The sequence below is a fragment of the Pteropus medius genome, unplaced genomic scaffold (genome assembly GCF_902729225.1).
Source record: "Pteropus medius unplaced genomic scaffold, Ma_sr-lr_union100, whole genome shotgun sequence".
Taxonomy (NCBI): Eukaryota; Metazoa; Chordata; class Mammalia; order Chiroptera; family Pteropodidae; genus Pteropus; species Pteropus medius.
Window position 1 is genome coordinate 14855679 of NW_024356249.1, and position 16408 is coordinate 14872086.

The 16408-nt window shown below is 44.4% G+C and overlaps 1 protein-coding gene across 2 annotated transcripts; it reads left to right on the forward strand.

The window, feature by feature from the left end:
* The first annotated feature begins 5551 nt into the window (after positions 1–5551).
* Positions 5552–8864, forward strand: FEZF1 (FEZ family zinc finger 1). Of its 2 annotated transcripts, XM_039860755.1 has the most exons (5): positions 5740–6289; positions 6440–6661; positions 6865–6999; positions 7244–7376; positions 7814–8858. In XM_039860755.1, exons 1-5 carry the CDS (start codon positions 5861–5863, stop codon positions 8173–8175), a joined length of 1281 nt encoding a protein of 426 aa, XP_039716689.1. In that variant the 5' UTR covers positions 5740–5860; the 3' UTR covers positions 8176–8858. The 2 variants fall into 2 exon arrangements, with proteins under 2 accessions (XP_039716688.1, XP_039716689.1); XM_039860754.1 differs by having other exon boundaries at positions 5552–6661; positions 7814–8864.
* The last annotated feature ends 7544 nt before the right edge of the window (positions 8865–16408 follow it).

Consider the following 16408-nt stretch of genomic DNA (forward strand, 5'->3'; position numbering starts at 1 on the left):
GGAATTGTTTGGGACTCGTGAGCAAGGACCAATTAAGTTGAGAGTTCGACTGGGGAGAGTTGTCATCTTCCCTGTTTCACTTCGGGCTTCTGGTAAATGGCTCTGCTCTGTCCACCGCATCTCGAGTGCGGCGGGCCCCTCAGCTCCCGCGCCTGCAGCGGGTATACGGTTCCGCTCCGAGGCCAGGACCGCCCGGGCTGCGGCGGAATGGAGGCCCAGACGGCCGCGGGCGACGGGCAGGAGCGACCGACGGCCGGGGCCCAGGAGGTAACTAAATTTATAAACGGCTCTGAGATTTCTGCTCGAGGGTTTTAATTTACCTCTATTGCAAGCTTTTTTTTTTTTTAATTTTTATTTTTTTGCTGTTATTTTAATCTCTGTTACTTTTTTTTATTTCACGGGAAATAAAGTTCGAATATCACATTAAAGCTGTTCTAAACCTTGTGGGTAGTATCAAGGATAAGAGTCGCGCTGTGTGTTGAATATAGTTTTTTATTTTGACCACCAACTGAGTTTTAAAAATTATCTGGAGGCTGCTGCAAAACGGTAATCAGCCAGTCGCACCATCCAGCTATCAGTGTAGGGCAAGAGAGCCTATCTGCGGTGCCGCCTTCTAATTGTTCACTTCCCAGGTTTCAGTGACACCGTCGTGAATTGCAAGCAAAACTTCCGTGGTTTTTGTTGCTTGACTTGTAGGCAGCTTCTCGAATGAGTTGGAGAAATTGAGTCGTTTGTTTATAAACTTCTTTTTCCGTCAAGTCCAGCCCTGAGTCGGAGCCTGGCAATCTGGAGGAAACACACTTTACGGGCCTGTGGGAACCGGTCAGAAAAATCCCATCGTTAGTGGAGGGGCACAAACAAACCCGTAGCAGGTGACTGGTGTCTGCAAGGCCTGCTAGGTCATTAACAGCTCTCACCTTGGGGATCCTCATTTACTTTTACAAACTTTTAATATGTAAATATTGTTTGGAGAAGAATGATTTCACTCGGTTTAAACGATATCCTAACAAAAGAAATAGTAACAACAAAGGTCTAAAGACAGCAACAAACCATCTCCCACTACTCCTTTCCCAAAAGAAAAGAGGACTGTGAGTTAACTGGGTCCCTCCCATACCCCTGACCTGTGATATCGCCCTTCACATGCTATCTGAAATAAGCAAGTATTTTTTATTTGCTACCAAACTAACTAAAAGCACAATAGTAGCCTTAAATCTGAACCTGACAGCCACGTGTTGAAGTGCTGGAAAGTTAGTTCTCACTGTGCATTCATTAACTAATGCTCGGCAAGATTCTTTCTTTGAACCTTGCAGACCCTTCCTTCCTTTTTGTGTCCTATTCCATCACCCCACCTCCATCACACACCACAAGAAATAGTAAAAGACCAGTCAGAGATAAAGACCAAGCAAAACCATAGAAGAATTTAGGAATGTTTTCCCTCCTCTCGAAGGCAGGTACATTGCCTTCAGTGCTATTTATTGAACAGGAAAAAGTGTGGATGCGTCTGAATGCCTGGGGAGGGGGTCCTCAGAATAATAACCTTCTAATCTTCTCTACCTCCTTTAGCTCCAAGTAGCTAATAAGAAACAAAGAGAAAGCAGACTGTTGTTTGTGATGAAGAGGTGGGGGTTGTAGATAATGGAAAAGCCCGAAAACCCTGAAAATATGACCAGGGATTAATTAATGCACTTGGCAGAAGATTGGATCAGTTAATTTCTCAATCCATCTTTTATTTTTTAAAAATTCAACAATATTTCGTGACTCATTAAGGAAGAAGAGATTAAAGATTATGGATTATTTGGTAATTGATGGCTCTATTATCTTGCCTTTTAAATCATATTTCAATAATCATGACGAGAAATTGCACTTACTAGTGACAGGGATGTAAATAAAAAGCCTGTGAAAATTATTTAAGTTCTTAAGTAATATCAAGAGCACAGTTTAGGGGGCATTAAAATCAAAATTAGAAGCCCTAGAAAAAAAGAGAACTTTAAATTAGTTTAGAGGAGTAGAGCTTTTTTTTTGTTTTTGTTTTTTTTCCTCTCGGAAGGCCTTAACTCGGAGTTCCTCTGATCTCTTCATATCAAGGACTGCTCTGCTTCCCTCAGAACATCTCATGCAGGATAAAGCGAACACTTAAACCTCGCCTTCCACATGGGTTTAAAGTGGATAGTAGGGCAAATAAACACTGTCTGTCCCTGGTTGGGAAGGGGAAGGACCCTTAATCATCAGCTCTGATGAAAAAAGAGGGGATTATAGGATTCTGTAAGAAAATCCAAAGAAACTATAACTGAGTTTCTCTTTTGTCATTAACAAAACAAACAAGGCCTCCTTGCATCCTTTTAATAAACATTTTTTTTAAAAATGTTGAATGGTTTTAGAAGTTTCTAAATTTTCCAAATATGCTCTGCTTTATATATTGGTGGTTTTGTTTTCGTTGTTGTTATTTTTCAAATGTGTTTGGGGGGAAAAAAAAGAGTACTAGATAGATTGACAATAAGATGGAGGTTCTTCCTAAATACATTTTGCATTTTAAGATAATCTTAATAGATTTTTTTTTAAAAAAATAACACATGTTTTAGGTTAGGTTTTGAGTGGAAAATACTCATTCACAAATGTTGGAATACCAAGACCTAGATTTATAAAGCACCTTTTCAGTCTAGAATTAGGAAACTCGGGTCTACCTTTTAAAGGAAGGACATAATTGCTACTTTGCGATATTTGTTACTCAAATGACACTATACTTCCAAGCACTTGTCAAAAAGGCAAATTTCGAAAAGACCAGTGGAAAGCAAACTGCTGAGATATTAACTATACAAAACATGTATACTCCTTAGGCAATAATTTTCCTTTTTAATACAGTGTCCACCGAAGGAGAAATTTACCGAGGTCAAATCAAGGCTCTTTTGCCGTTAAGAAGAGGGAGTGGGGGAGGAGGGAAAAGAAGGACACACACACACACACACACACACACACACACACACACACACACACACACACACGAGACAAACGTAAAACAAACTGGTGGTATTCAGTCAAGAAGGCAGGTAACACTCCAGAAGCTGGTGAGCTGTACAAGTCACCTGGGCGCCCCAAAACTTTCCAGAGCCAGGCTGTTGCGTGCTTCTTTGCTTTTTCCTTTAACCCTGGCCTGATGTTGTAGGAGCGCAACAGGAGGGGGACTTTTCGTTGTTGGGAAGCTGCAGGTAGGAAAGGAAACCCGATCCGTCCCAAAAGGCTGCAATTAAAGTCTTAACCGCGACCCCATCTGTCGTGGGACGTCCTACCCCCCACCCCCACCCCTTCCCCTAGCAAAGTCGTCCGGAGCTCTTTGTCTGAACAGGAGGAGGAGACAGGTTCTGCGGCCCCAACAGCAAACGGAAAGAAAATTTCCAGCCTGGGCGAACCCTGGGTGACTGCGCCCGGCCAAGAACCTCTCCTTAGTACCGCCGGGGGTGTGGCACTTCTTCCCAGACTGAGCCCTTGTGCTTGCGCTCGCCTCTTTCTGCACTTTTCTACACGCTGCTTCTGTTCTCCCAGCTCGAAGCCACCCCGAGACCTGACACGAGGCTCTTCCAGGCCTAGTGGTTAGGGCCGACAGTCTCATTCAGACCTTTCCCCAACCTGGCCCTTTGGCTGCTTTCAACTTCCAATAGGACTCACGCCTCCTCCCCCATTTCCTCGGCAATTGGATTTCCCCACCGCCCATCCAGTTGTTCTACTTTAGCCCGGGGCGTCAGGCGCGGTTTCAGCCCAGGAGTTCTGCATGTCCCGCAGGTGCGAGGCAGACCCTCACGAAAAGCCAGAGTGAGCAGCTCCTAGCAAGTGCTGGGCGATGAGGTAGGGAGGAGGGACTATTTTGAGGTCAGTTTCCCCCATTTGGGGTTCGATTTCACATTTCGTGGTGGATATGTCAGGGGCTCAACAATCCCAGGAGTTTTAGTCAGCTTGCATCCAGCCTCCCACCTCTGAGCCTTTCCAGGGCTTCTGCAGGAAGAAGACGCCCACACCCGCTTGGCGCGACGTCTGCTGCCCGCCACCACCCCTTCTATACGCACACGCTCGGGGGTAACTCACCAGGTAGATGGCACCCTGAGCTGCTGCGAGCTGACACTCACAGGGACCTGCAGGACTCAAGGCCCTAGCTGACACCTCTGCGCTCTTCCTCCGCCTCCGGGCGCGGGTTCGCGGCCGCCGAGCTCTCCCTGCGCAGATGCCATTCCCCGCCCTGCCCTGGCAACCAGGCCCCAGAGCTAAGCTCTGCAAGACCGCCTGCTGGCAAAGGAGAGCGACAAGGAGGGCGCGCGCCGCTTCTCCAGTTGCGCCCCGGGCCGCGCCCGCCTAGGCGGCGGGAACCCGCGCAGCTGGAGTCGCCACAGCTTGAGTTTCTCGGGAACACTCCTCACACTGTACCTCTCCTCCCTGGGAGTTTTGAGCGAGGTGCCACACACGGAGGGCGCCGGGATTGGGGGCGTTGCAGGAGCATCGTCTCCGTGCGCTTTGGGAGACAGAAGCGTGGCTATGGCCACGACTCTCGCGCTGGCAGGTCGCGCGATGCTCGCTTCCCGGCAGTGTACGCACACTCCGGCTGCAGCCTGCGCTGCTTTGAGGAGGCGAGCGGACACCAGCAGTCGGGAGGTTGGGGGAGGGAATCAGTAAGTTGTCTCCCTTCTTCGCTCAACATTCAAAATTTAAAATGCTCCGATAGAGCTCTAGTGAGCGCAGGTACTTAAAGAAATACTCTTTCCGGGCTTTCAATGGAAATGCATAAAAGCGCGCGCGCGCGCGCACGTGTGTTTGTGTATCGTGGGGGTGGGTTCGGCCCTAGTCGAGGTTTCTTTGGTGTGACACCCGCTTTTTCTTTGCAACTCAACTTTGTGGATGGAGCGTAGGTCACGGCATCGAAAAAGAAGCCTCCCAAGGCCTTTAATTCTCAGGGGTGTTTGTGGAGGCCAGTTACCTGCTGGCGTCTTCCAAATGGTCCAGAGTCGGGTCGGGCCGCAGGAACTCCGGGACGCGGGAGCACTCAGCCCCGGGCCCTAAAGGAAGAAAGAGGGCTGCCGAGGAGGCGGCGCGGCTCAGACCCGGGCCCAGCTCTGGCCCGGCGGAACCATGCAGGGAAAGCTGGGATTTCGCTGCCGGAGGCTTCCTGGCCGTGGCTTTCTGAAGCCTGGCGTTTGATAAATATAGCCTGGCGTTTGCCCCTGAATTAGTTTCCGTTTCCTTATTTAGCCCTTGCACAATGATTTTAGATGATGTCACTTAGAGCTAAACGAGAAAATTGATCTCAGATTTGCTTGGCCTCTAAAGCCTGGTTAAGCAGATTGAGAATTAAAAAGACAGAGGAAAAAGCAAAGGGGTGGAGGAGTAGGGGGTGGGGGCTGGAAGTGCGCGCCGGCGAGTGTGTGCGCGGAGGGGAGGGCGAGCGGCGCGGCCGAGAGCGCCCCCGCCTCCTCTGGGCGGGGGAACCTCACTCACCAATGAAAAGTAGTCACTGACTGCAGAGAAAAAAAGTTTTCCTGTTGACTGTAGGAAGCGAATTGAGCAATTATCTAGTTTACCTTCTCCTCTTGGAAGTTAACGATTGGCGAGATCTTGGCTGCGTTATTGACACAACACTTTCTATTGATAGAAATAAGTAGTGATTGTCCCCGAGTCATTGGTGCGCCAAGAACTCTGCGATGGGCTGGCAGGAGTCCATTGGGCTGGGCAGGCAGGTTCGGCTGGTGATGCTGGGGAGGAGGAGGAGGAGGCTGCTGGTGGTGATGGTGCCCGTCCCCCTCTCCGCAGGTCTGTGAGAAGCAGGGAACAAGGCAACGACAGCACAGCCCGGTCCCGGCTGACGGACGCTGGCGACTCAGACATGGACAGTAGCTACCACAACGCAACTGCCAAAATGTTAGCGACTGCTCCAGCCCGGAGCAACGTGATGAGCACCTCCAAACCCTTGGCCTTCTCCATCGAACGAATCATGGCGCGCACCCCCGAACCCAAAGCCCTGCCCGTTCCCCACTTCCTGCAAGGAGCCGTGCCCAAGGGGGACTCCAAGCACTCTCTGCATCTTAACTCGTCGATCCCCTGCATGATCCCCTTCGTGCCAGTGGCGTACGACACGAGCCCCAAGGCAGGAATGACGGGCTCAGAGCCGCGGAAGGCGAGTCTGGAGGATCCCGCGGCGCCGGCAGCGGCGCCGGCAGCGCCCGCGTTTAGCTGCAGCGACCTGCTTAACTGCGCACTGAGTCTCAAGGGCGACTTAGCCCGCGACGCGCTGCCGCTGCAGCAATACAAGCTGGTAAGGCCGCGTGTGGTCAACCATTCTTCCTTCCACGCCATGGGAGCCCTGTGCTACCTGAATCGAGGTGATGGCCCGTGCCACTCGGCGGCCGGCGTTAACATCCACCCGGTGGCTTCCTACTTCCTCAGTTCCCCTTTGCACCCACAGCCAAAAACGTATTTAGCCGAAAGGAATAAACTGGTGGTCCCGGCGATGGAGAAGTACCCCTCGGGAGTAGCTTTCAAAGACTTGTCCCAGGCTCAGCTGCAGCATTACATGAAAGAGAGCGCCCAGCTACTGTCGGAAAAAATCGCGTTCAAAACCTCTGACTTCAGCCGAGGCTCTCCTAATACCAAGCCCAAAGTTTTTACTTGCGAAGTGTGTGGAAAGGCAAGTACTATGAAGAAAGGGGGTCTCCCTCCTTTCCTCCCTCCCTCCCTCCTTCTTCCTGTCCTTTCCTTCCTCCTAAATTTTATTTTGTAATTATTCCTATACATTTGTTATAAGGTTATCTCCTTCCTCTGCTCCCTCTGCCCGGGTTGATTTGAAAGTGCTCGTTGGGCTAACCTGTTCTACATGTGCTTAACTTTAAGGTCTTTAACGCGCACTACAATTTAACCCGTCACATGCCGGTGCACACAGGAGCCAGACCCTTCGTTTGCAAAGTGTGTGGAAAGGGCTTCCGGCAAGCCAGCACCCTGTGCAGACACAAGATTATTCACACCCAGGTGTGTTCGCCTGTCTCGATTTCACCACGTTTACTTCGGAACAGTTCGTAGAAAAATGGCTGATAAACTCTTACTCTTTAGCGTAAGGTTTGTTTGCTTGCTGAACACAGGGAAATGCTGCGTATTGTTTGCCTTTGTTCTGCTTAAAAACATGAGAGAGAGCATTACTGTGTTTTCGAGTTTGCAGGATCGCACTTAATAACAGAGCACCTTAACTTCTCTGCTTTTCCTCCCTTCCGCTCAGGAAAAACCTCACAAATGTAACCAGTGTGGCAAAGCATTTAATAGAAGTTCCACTTTAAACACGCATACCCGAATACACGCAGGCTACAAACCATTTGTGTGTGAATTCTGTGGCAAAGGATTTCATCAAAAAGGTATCGAACCTGGGAGAATTTGTCTTTTATGGTAGTTTTATGAAACCCTAGTCTTTTCTGGATATTTTAGAAAACAATTTTCAAAGTTCAGCTAGTTTACTGCCGCATGTGTTGTCCTGCCAACCTCCTACCATGCAAGTTTGATTAGTATCAGAGAAAGGTAGGGTTCTTGTACCGAGGGGGCATTTTCTTATCCATTTGTTCTCGTTTTATATAATTGGACTAATAAATACATATTAAAATGTGGAGGGAATGGCCTCATTGTTGGTGTTTAAAAAGAAACATGGGGAGAGAAGTACAGACAGGCAGCGGAGCCCTGCACCGGCTGTCAGAGCTGTGGCAGCTCTTCCTCTGGCCACATTGTCCTTCAACCCCTTCACTCCTCCCTTTTCAAGCTCTCTTTTCAGATCCAAGTCCCTGTCATTTGTCTGTTTCAGGGAATTACAAAAACCACAAGTTGACCCACAGCGGGGAGAAGCAGTTCAAGTGCAATATCTGCAACAAGGCTTTCCACCAGGTTTACAACCTCACCTTCCACATGCACACCCACAACGACAAGAAGCCCTTCACCTGCCCCACGTGTGGCAAGGGCTTCTGCAGGAACTTTGACCTCAAGAAGCACGTCCGCAAGCTGCACGACAGCAGCCTGGGGCTGGCCCGCACGGCTGCTGGAGAGCCAGGAGTGGACCAGCCGCCCGCTCTACAGCAGCCACAGCCTGCCGCGACCCTGCCGCCTCTGCCGCCTCAGCTGCCGCCCCCTGGGGCCCTGCAGCCCGGGCTCCACCCAGGCCACCAGTGATCGAGGCCAAAGTATCTTCCCAGCCCCAGCCGGGGTCCCCACTACTGAGGCAGAGGCAAAATCGAGCTGGACCTCCCGATCCGAGCTGGTCTGCAAAACCCAGGGCATGTTGGAGGTGCCGATGAGAAGCCTCTTTGCATTCCCCTGCCTTTTGCCTCTTGCATGCACCTCCTAAATGGTTTTTGTGTATTCTATATAGACATTAACAATTATAAGAAAATCTGGGGGGGGGTGTCGTTTGTTTTTTCTTTTCTTTTAGTTTGGAAAGACTTTTCATCTCGGGCAGAGAGATGGTGTTTGTTTTGTTTTGTTTTTTTAAAAAAACAAATTTCTGCTGTATTTATTGAGATCTGTATTATCTTACCCGGGAATGCTGCACCATTTTAATTTTATTATTGTGTATATTTCCATTGTATTGATTCTGCAGTCTTAAGATGCCTGCCGATTGTTTATTATCATTTCCTCTTTCCCTGAGGTAACCACACACTGTGTGTATGTTATATATACACGCATAGATGAGTGTTCCTATAAAGGCACATTCCACACGTGAGCACACACTCACACATACACAACAGATAAGAGTGGTTCATTATGGATGCATTTGATTTTAGTTTTGATTTTTGCACGTGGAAATTGATTCATTGAATGTTGGAAATAAATACTTGGAACATGCTTATTTAATCAACAAACTTCAGGACTCTGTTCACATTATTCAGCTAGAGCTCATTGATTCTGACCCCTTCATCCTTCCTCTTTTTTAAAAAAAGTTCAATCTTGGATTAGTGTCACCTAACGTTTGATCTGAAAAATTCACCGAGAACAAATAATAGTCTTTCCAAATAGTTATGACTTTGGTAAAGCGATGAAATTTGATAAAGTTCGGAGACAGAAGATGCGGAGTTTTGTAACAGAAACATGTTTTTGTCCTGGGCCATCTGATATGTTTGTATTGCTCAGTGAAATGGTGACCGAGCTATCTAAGAGATGTGTAACATACATCACACACATTAAAATCATGCCATATAGAGGGTTATCAATTGTTTGCATCCTGAAGGCATCTACTGACTTGTGCACAGCTGGCGAAGGGAGCCTCCGCGATTTTAGGTGTGTTCATATATTTATAGACGAATATGCTTCCAATCAAGGAGGAAACATGGATGAAAACCAAACTGCGGCGGGTGCCAGGTCCTTGAAATGCTTCAAGTGTTAATCGGCAGCTCCGCTGTGAGCTCGGGCTCTGGTGTTTTCCAACTGCAAGTCTCTCCTGTTTTCTTGCCAAAACAGTGAAACAACTGCTAAAGACTTTAATTAAGAGGGGTAATTAGTTCAGATTTATCAAAGCCGGGTTGTTATACTATTAGCTGCTCAGTAGAAGCTGCCAGACAAGCTCACACCCCAGCACAGCCATCCCGCTGCAGCGGGGCCACATCCGGGGAGAGAAGCTGGGGGGAGTGGGCCGCAAGGGTCCCCTCCAGGTCGCCGGCGGTCCCTGCCTCTCCGTCATCCCGGTGGGGGGTCTCGGCCCCTCCCTCGGCTTCGCGCTCCCGCCTGGTCCCGCCGCAGCGGAAAATCCACAGCAGATCAGCACCAGGCCGGGGAAAGCCCGAAGATTTCCTTCCCGCGCCCGGGGCGGGGCGCCTCGACCGCTGCAAGAGAGGCGCGCGCGACCAGTTTAAATATGCGGTCCCGCCTCACTTTTGTAAGCCTCGCAGCTCTCAGAGAAATGTGGCGCCTGGCACCGACTGGTGGGACAAAGGACGGAGATGGTCAGGGGGCCACCGCAAGGGCGAGGCGGCAGTTTCCTTCGCAACCAGAACTCGCATTTCAAGGCGGGGAAGGATCCGTGGCTCCGGGTGCCAAGAGCCCGTGACCCGAGTGGCTCCTCAGAGGTCCAAGAGGCAGGGAGGTGACAGACAGCCTCGGCGGGGCGACCGCGGGCTTGAGAGTGAGCGGGCCAAAGCGAGTCATCCAAGCCAAGTCCCGCTGGGGCCCCTTTCGGGTTTGGGGGAACCCGAGACCCCCCGGCAAGGAGTTGATCTGCAGGGTTACTCAGAACAGGGACGTCCTGATTCACGTGCAGACGTCGAGTCCAGACCTCCCTGCTCTTGTCCCAGTACGCAAGCCCTTCGTGGTCCCATCGCCCTCGGGCCCAGGGGCTTTTAAGTCCCAGCCCAGCAATCTTTAGGTCGAATCCTTACATTTCTGTTCTCCTGGCCTCCCTACACCCCTTGTTGAGGCCACATTCGTGTTAGATTTGACTTCGGAAAAATATGGGTAATTTTGGAATTCCACAGTTGGGTAGATTCTGAATCCGCGCGGCTGGCAGAAGTGCCACCTCTCTCTGAATATCGCAGCAGACTAGAAAATCTTGTCCCAGGCGCTGGCTACCTTCCCACGGCTGTCCACGCCACAGAGAGAGTTTAGGGAAGTGTCTCCTAGTTTATGGGTAACCACCTTTTGGAGGTGGCTTAGTCAGATCTTGAAAGCATTTATTTTCTTTGAGTAAATAAAATGAGGTCAGAAGTCTTTATAAATAGCCTTTGCTTTTTGAACTTATTCTCAATAATTATTTGAACTTCTTAAAGCTCTAGTATGTAATTCTTCCAGACTTTCAAGGCGACACGATTTTACTGGTGGAAAACAGAATGAACATTGTTGAGAAAAATTACTAAGTCATAAATTACCTACAGTTAGAAAGTACTTATATGTGTACTTATAGTACTTATAACCCCACCTTCTAACACATGCCCTGTGTGCTTTGACGTATGTTGAAAAAAAAAAAGTCTTGTATGGAAGGATAGAATTGGTCAGTGGGGGAAGGGGAGGGAAGAGAAAGAGAGAGAATCTGCATCTGTTCCGGTAATCTGGAATGATTCTGTATAGGTCTAATTTGGGGTGGTGCAACAGTTTATAGAGAAGGCAGGCAAAAGGATATGCAGTTGTCTGTCTGTTTGAGTAGCATGAAGTGGTGGTGATTAAGTAGGAGAAGCCCAAAGGAAATTCTCTAAAGCACTCAAGAGAATTACTTGTTCAGAAGGCAAATTATCAATAAATTTTGATTTATGACAGTTGTTAGAGCTTCAGTTGGGGGGAGGGGAGGTAAAAACTGATGAAGAGGGATACTTACCTAATAGTCAATGGAAGACCTTACAATTCTCTCCCCTCCAACAACTATTAAAAAGTAATTTTTGCTCCTTAACTCTCTAACCTGCATGTGTATCTGTGTGTGCTTACATAAATGTTTATGTTTGTTCGTGAAACAGGTGCCCTAAAAGTATGAAGAGAAAATTGGCCAATCCCAATTCACTTTCTTTTTACCAGAGCTAGCCAGCAAATTCATGTTTAGTAAGGAAGAGTGGCCAGTGTTTTGATTACCTGCAGGGAAAATGGTTTATTTTCAACTCTCTCTGTTGGAATTAACTTTTGGTGCAGAGGAAGGTAGCCTGTAGGGCTGCAGGGACCAATTTTTAGAAATTTACTGACTTGAGGAATTATGTTTTGTTCAGTTTTGGAAATCAGAACATAGAACAGAATTAATGTAAATAGTTAATTCCTATCAATTTTATTTCATCACAGAAAGGATATAGTTTATTCAGACTTTCAAAATTTTAGTTTGAGAAGAAGTTATTTTGCAAGATTAGGTGTCACTAAGGTGTCAATTTCTCAGTAGTAAAAAAAAGCGTTATTTAGGTGCCTCATCAAAGTAGTCACTTGTTAGTGAAGTTTGAAGCTTAGTGAGTTTCTTACAGAACTTTGCTCCTTCCCAAACGTGGAAGAAGTGAATCCACAAAGCACAGCAAAGTCATAACTTCTAGCATCTGTGCACACTGTTTGATAGATGCCCTTTATACGAATGGTAGCAAGGTCAGAAATCACCATTTATTAGATTTGGTGACAACTCAAAATGCTGACTAAATTATAACTGTAATGGGTATGTTTTGTTTTTGGAAAGTAGTCATCTAAAATATACGATATAAAATATAAATTATTACAAATTCAAAATTATGGAAGAAACAAAAGGATTTTTTTTATCACTTTATAAACCCATGTAACAGGTAAATCTTGTTACATATAAGGTTTGTAATTTTAAGGGATCATGACTCACTCTCTTACCAAACAGTGCAGTTTAAAAGCATAAAAATTAAAGACAAATGTAAATCTCGATGTGTAAAAATATGAAATTATTTATTGGTCCTGAAAAAAATTTTGAATCAGAAAAAACATTGCCTTTTTGTTATATTTTCGCTGAAACCACAGATTACTTTCAAACACACGCACACAAAATTGTATGTTTTCATTAGGTTAATTAAAAACCAAAAAATATATATTTATAAGTAGAAGATAACTTATTCTGAATATCATTGTTTCCAGAAATCAAGGCATATGTCCATTCAAGCTCCAGGGGAGACTAAAAACAAATAAAGATATATTAATCATTCGTGTGGTCATTTGTGTACTGTAGTGTTGAAGCAATTGCCAGTTCAAGCCAACACAGGTCATCTCACTCCAGGCAATAAAGAAGAGGCTGGTGTTTAAATGACCTCAATAGAAAAATCTACCTCTGCTATTATATTATTTTTCTATTTGTATTGTGACATGTTACCCACAATAAACTTTGAAGAAAAGTCAAAATCCATCATGCACTTGAATGGGCACAAAGTTATCACAAATAACCGTGTACATTTTCTGTCCAAGTCTGAGGTGACATTGGTGTCAAATGAAATCATGTTGCTATTGGTCTTATGGAGATTAAGTTACTAAATAAAGATGAACTAAAACTCTGTCAATACAGGTCTGCAGGGCTAATATTTTGCTGTCAAACAAATAAATATTGCTCATAGGTGTGGAAGGAGGGAGAGAGAATCACGGAGAAGTTCCTAACCGGAGCTAGAAATCTCACAAAATGAAACACAGATTTAACTTCATTCTTCCTGGTAACAATAATACAGTTTGTGTGTGTGTGTGTGTGTGTGTGTGTGTGTGTGTGTGTGTGTGTGTATGAGAAATCTAAAAGTTCAGACCAACACAGAGCTCTCTGATGACCTACCAGAGAAATGTAATTTGTCAGTTAAATGCCAGCCAAATCTGGAGTAGGTAAAATGTTCCACAAATGTAAATCTTTATACCAATCTCTGAATATGATTTCCATTTTTAAAATTTCGGCAAAAAACAAAGTTTGGGACAAACATGTATAGGAAAAACAACCCATTTTCTTTAAAAAATAATAGTAAGGGAGAAAGGAAGAGAGGGAGAGGGAGAAAAGAAATGGGGAAGAGGGAGAAGGAGGAAAGAAAGGAGTGAAGGGGAAAGGGAGGAGGAGGAGGACAGGAGAAAAAGAACACCTACCAGTTAAAAGAGATTTTCAAAACAAGATAACCAATTGCTATGTGTAGATCTTATTTCATCCCGGTTCAATCAAATAAACTATAAAAATCAAAGTCATTTACGGCATCTGAGTCTATTGGAAATTTGAACACTGACTGGGCATTAAATAAAATTAAGGAAATATGTTTACACTTTAAGATATGAAAAAAATTACTGTGGTTTTGTTTTAAAAATAGTTTTTTTAGAGCCATGTATTAAATTATTTAAGGGTGAAATGATAAGCTGTCTAGAATTTGCTTAAAAATAATCTAGGGGAAGGGAAGTGGGTGTAGGTAGAGATCAATAAGATTGGTCATGAATTGATAATTGTTGAAGCTGGGTGATGATAAATAAGATTATGTTATACATCCTAAATACTTTTGATTAAATCTAAAATTTCACATAAAAAGCTTTTAGCTTTTTACAGTAAGTTGTACCATGTCACAGAACATTTTCCCTCCTAAACACTCATAATTCTACCATATTCAAATATTAATTGTATTTTTTACATTGTTCTTTTTAGTCTGATTCCAGAACTAATATCATTACAATATAGAGCTTTAAACATTTTGTAGAAATATTTAAAAATTAAAGTAAAATAACATGTAGAAGGATTTGAAGTGGGAAGGTGGGCTTTTAAGAGACATGAAAGATGCTTTCTAATAGTCATCAGTTTATAATGTAAAGGAAGAAAACCCATCTGTTACTCTCATGAGAAGTAGAGAAGGTTGAGAGATAATGGCCACAGAAAATTCATATTGGTTAGGCTCTTTCAGATAGTGAAGAAAAACATATATGTGCAAGGGTTTGTCGAAAGGCAATACTTAGAAGGGAACCTACCTTAGCATTGTATAGTCACTCTGAGTCCCAAGAAAACCTTAACTAAAACTCAGTATTCATTCATTATTTCACTCATTCATTCAAAGTGTGAGATGCCAGCTTAGGCACTGGGTATGCAATAGGGAATTAGACTCATTACTTTGCCCTCATGGAGTTTCCATTCTAGCAGGGGGAATAGAAGTCAACAGTGATTACAAGTTATTTATAAGTGTGACTAGAGTGCTATATGTTCATATAACGAAAGTAATCTGGGTAGCCTGAAATCCAGTGACCTACTTCTCTTTGTTCACTTAGAGCGATGGTTTCTCAATTGGGGAAACTTTTTCCCTCAGAAGGCATTTAGCAGTGTCTAGAGACATTTTGGTTGTCACAATTTTGAAGATGTAGAAGCCAGGGATGCTGCTAAATATTCTAAAATCCATAGGACAGACTCCCACGAAAAAGAAATATCTGTTCCAAGACGTCAATAGTGCCAAGATTGAGAAAGCCTGACTCACAGGTTCTAATTCCTCAAATGAGGTATGATGGGGTCAGTTTGGTCTTTTCACCGGACCTATTCATTTGGGTACTGATTCACGATCCACTAAATTGTGACCCAGAGTATCAGTTTTTCTTCTGCAGTGTCCAATATGCATATTAAGACTATTCTGTGAGATTTTTATTTCAGATATTATATTTTTCAGTTCTAGGCATCCATTTATTCTTCCTTTTATAGTATCCTTTTTTTTTTTACTGTTGAGATTCTCCATTTGTTTATTCATTATGTCTGATATTTTATTTGAGTTATCAGTTTTATAATAGTTGTTTTAAAGCCTTTGCCTGCTAATGCCAACATCTCTTAGTATTAGCTTAGTATTTGGTCAAAGACTCAAGTAGACCCCATGCATATTTCTGGAGCTCCCTTCTCTATAGAAGTCGTTCCTCTCTTTTACCCTGTTCTACAATTTCCAGCCATTTTAGCAGCCCCACTCTATTTGTTTTCACCATCCAGTGATGGTTCCCTGGTAAAGTGCCCTCAGACAGCGGAATTTATCTTACAGATTTCCTTTCTCTCAAGGACTACATTTCTGCAGTCTGTTGTTCAGTGCCTGAAACGATTGCTTCATATATTTTTTCTAGTTTTATAATTATTTACAGCAGGATGGTATCTCTGATGCCCATTACTCCATTATTATCAGAAGTGTAAATTTAAGGTAAGCTTCTTCCACACCACAGATGATGAGGACCGTTTGCAGAAAGAGCTGCCTAGGTACTTTGCCTTAGGAAGAGTCTGTGACAAGGCAGGTACCTGGATGGTTATGAACTTCTTGTCTGTACAAAAAGTAGACAGCTTTTAATTGTGTCTTACATCTTAATTTGTGAAGGATATTTACTTCTTCATTTTTAAATTTTCATGTTTCTTAAGTACTACTCAATGTCTGGAACAGTGTCTATCACATACAAGTGCTCAATCATTGTTGAACTTTTTTTTTTTAACCAGATACCAATCAGCATGAGTGCAACTATTAATGAGAGGGGATAAAGCCAAGTAGATTTGGGAAGTAAATAGTTATAACGCTTAATGATAATACAACATTTGTATATTGTCTTACATTTGTACAGCTTTTGTGTATAAGATCTCATCTTATTCTCTACAAAACATTAGTTAGGAAGGCCAAGTTTAACTAGTACCATTTTAAAGATGAGGATTTTGAGGATGTCAGAGGAAAAGAGAATTGCTCAAGGTCACTCACCTAGCAAAAGACAGAATCAACCATATACATATATATGGTTGTTCAATTAAGCACAAATATTTTATAGAGTGAATTTAGATATAGTATGAGAAATCAAATAAATTTCATATATGTAGGGACTGTTTCAGGCTTCATCCCAGAACCTATAGGAATTCTGGGTTGGAAGCTTGAGAAAAAAAAATTGGAAAGTATTATAAAAGGTAACTCAGTCAACCAAAATTTATTGTGTGTCTACCATGAGACAAACTTTGTAATAAATGCTGTGACAATAGTAATAAAATAAAGGGAATTATCCA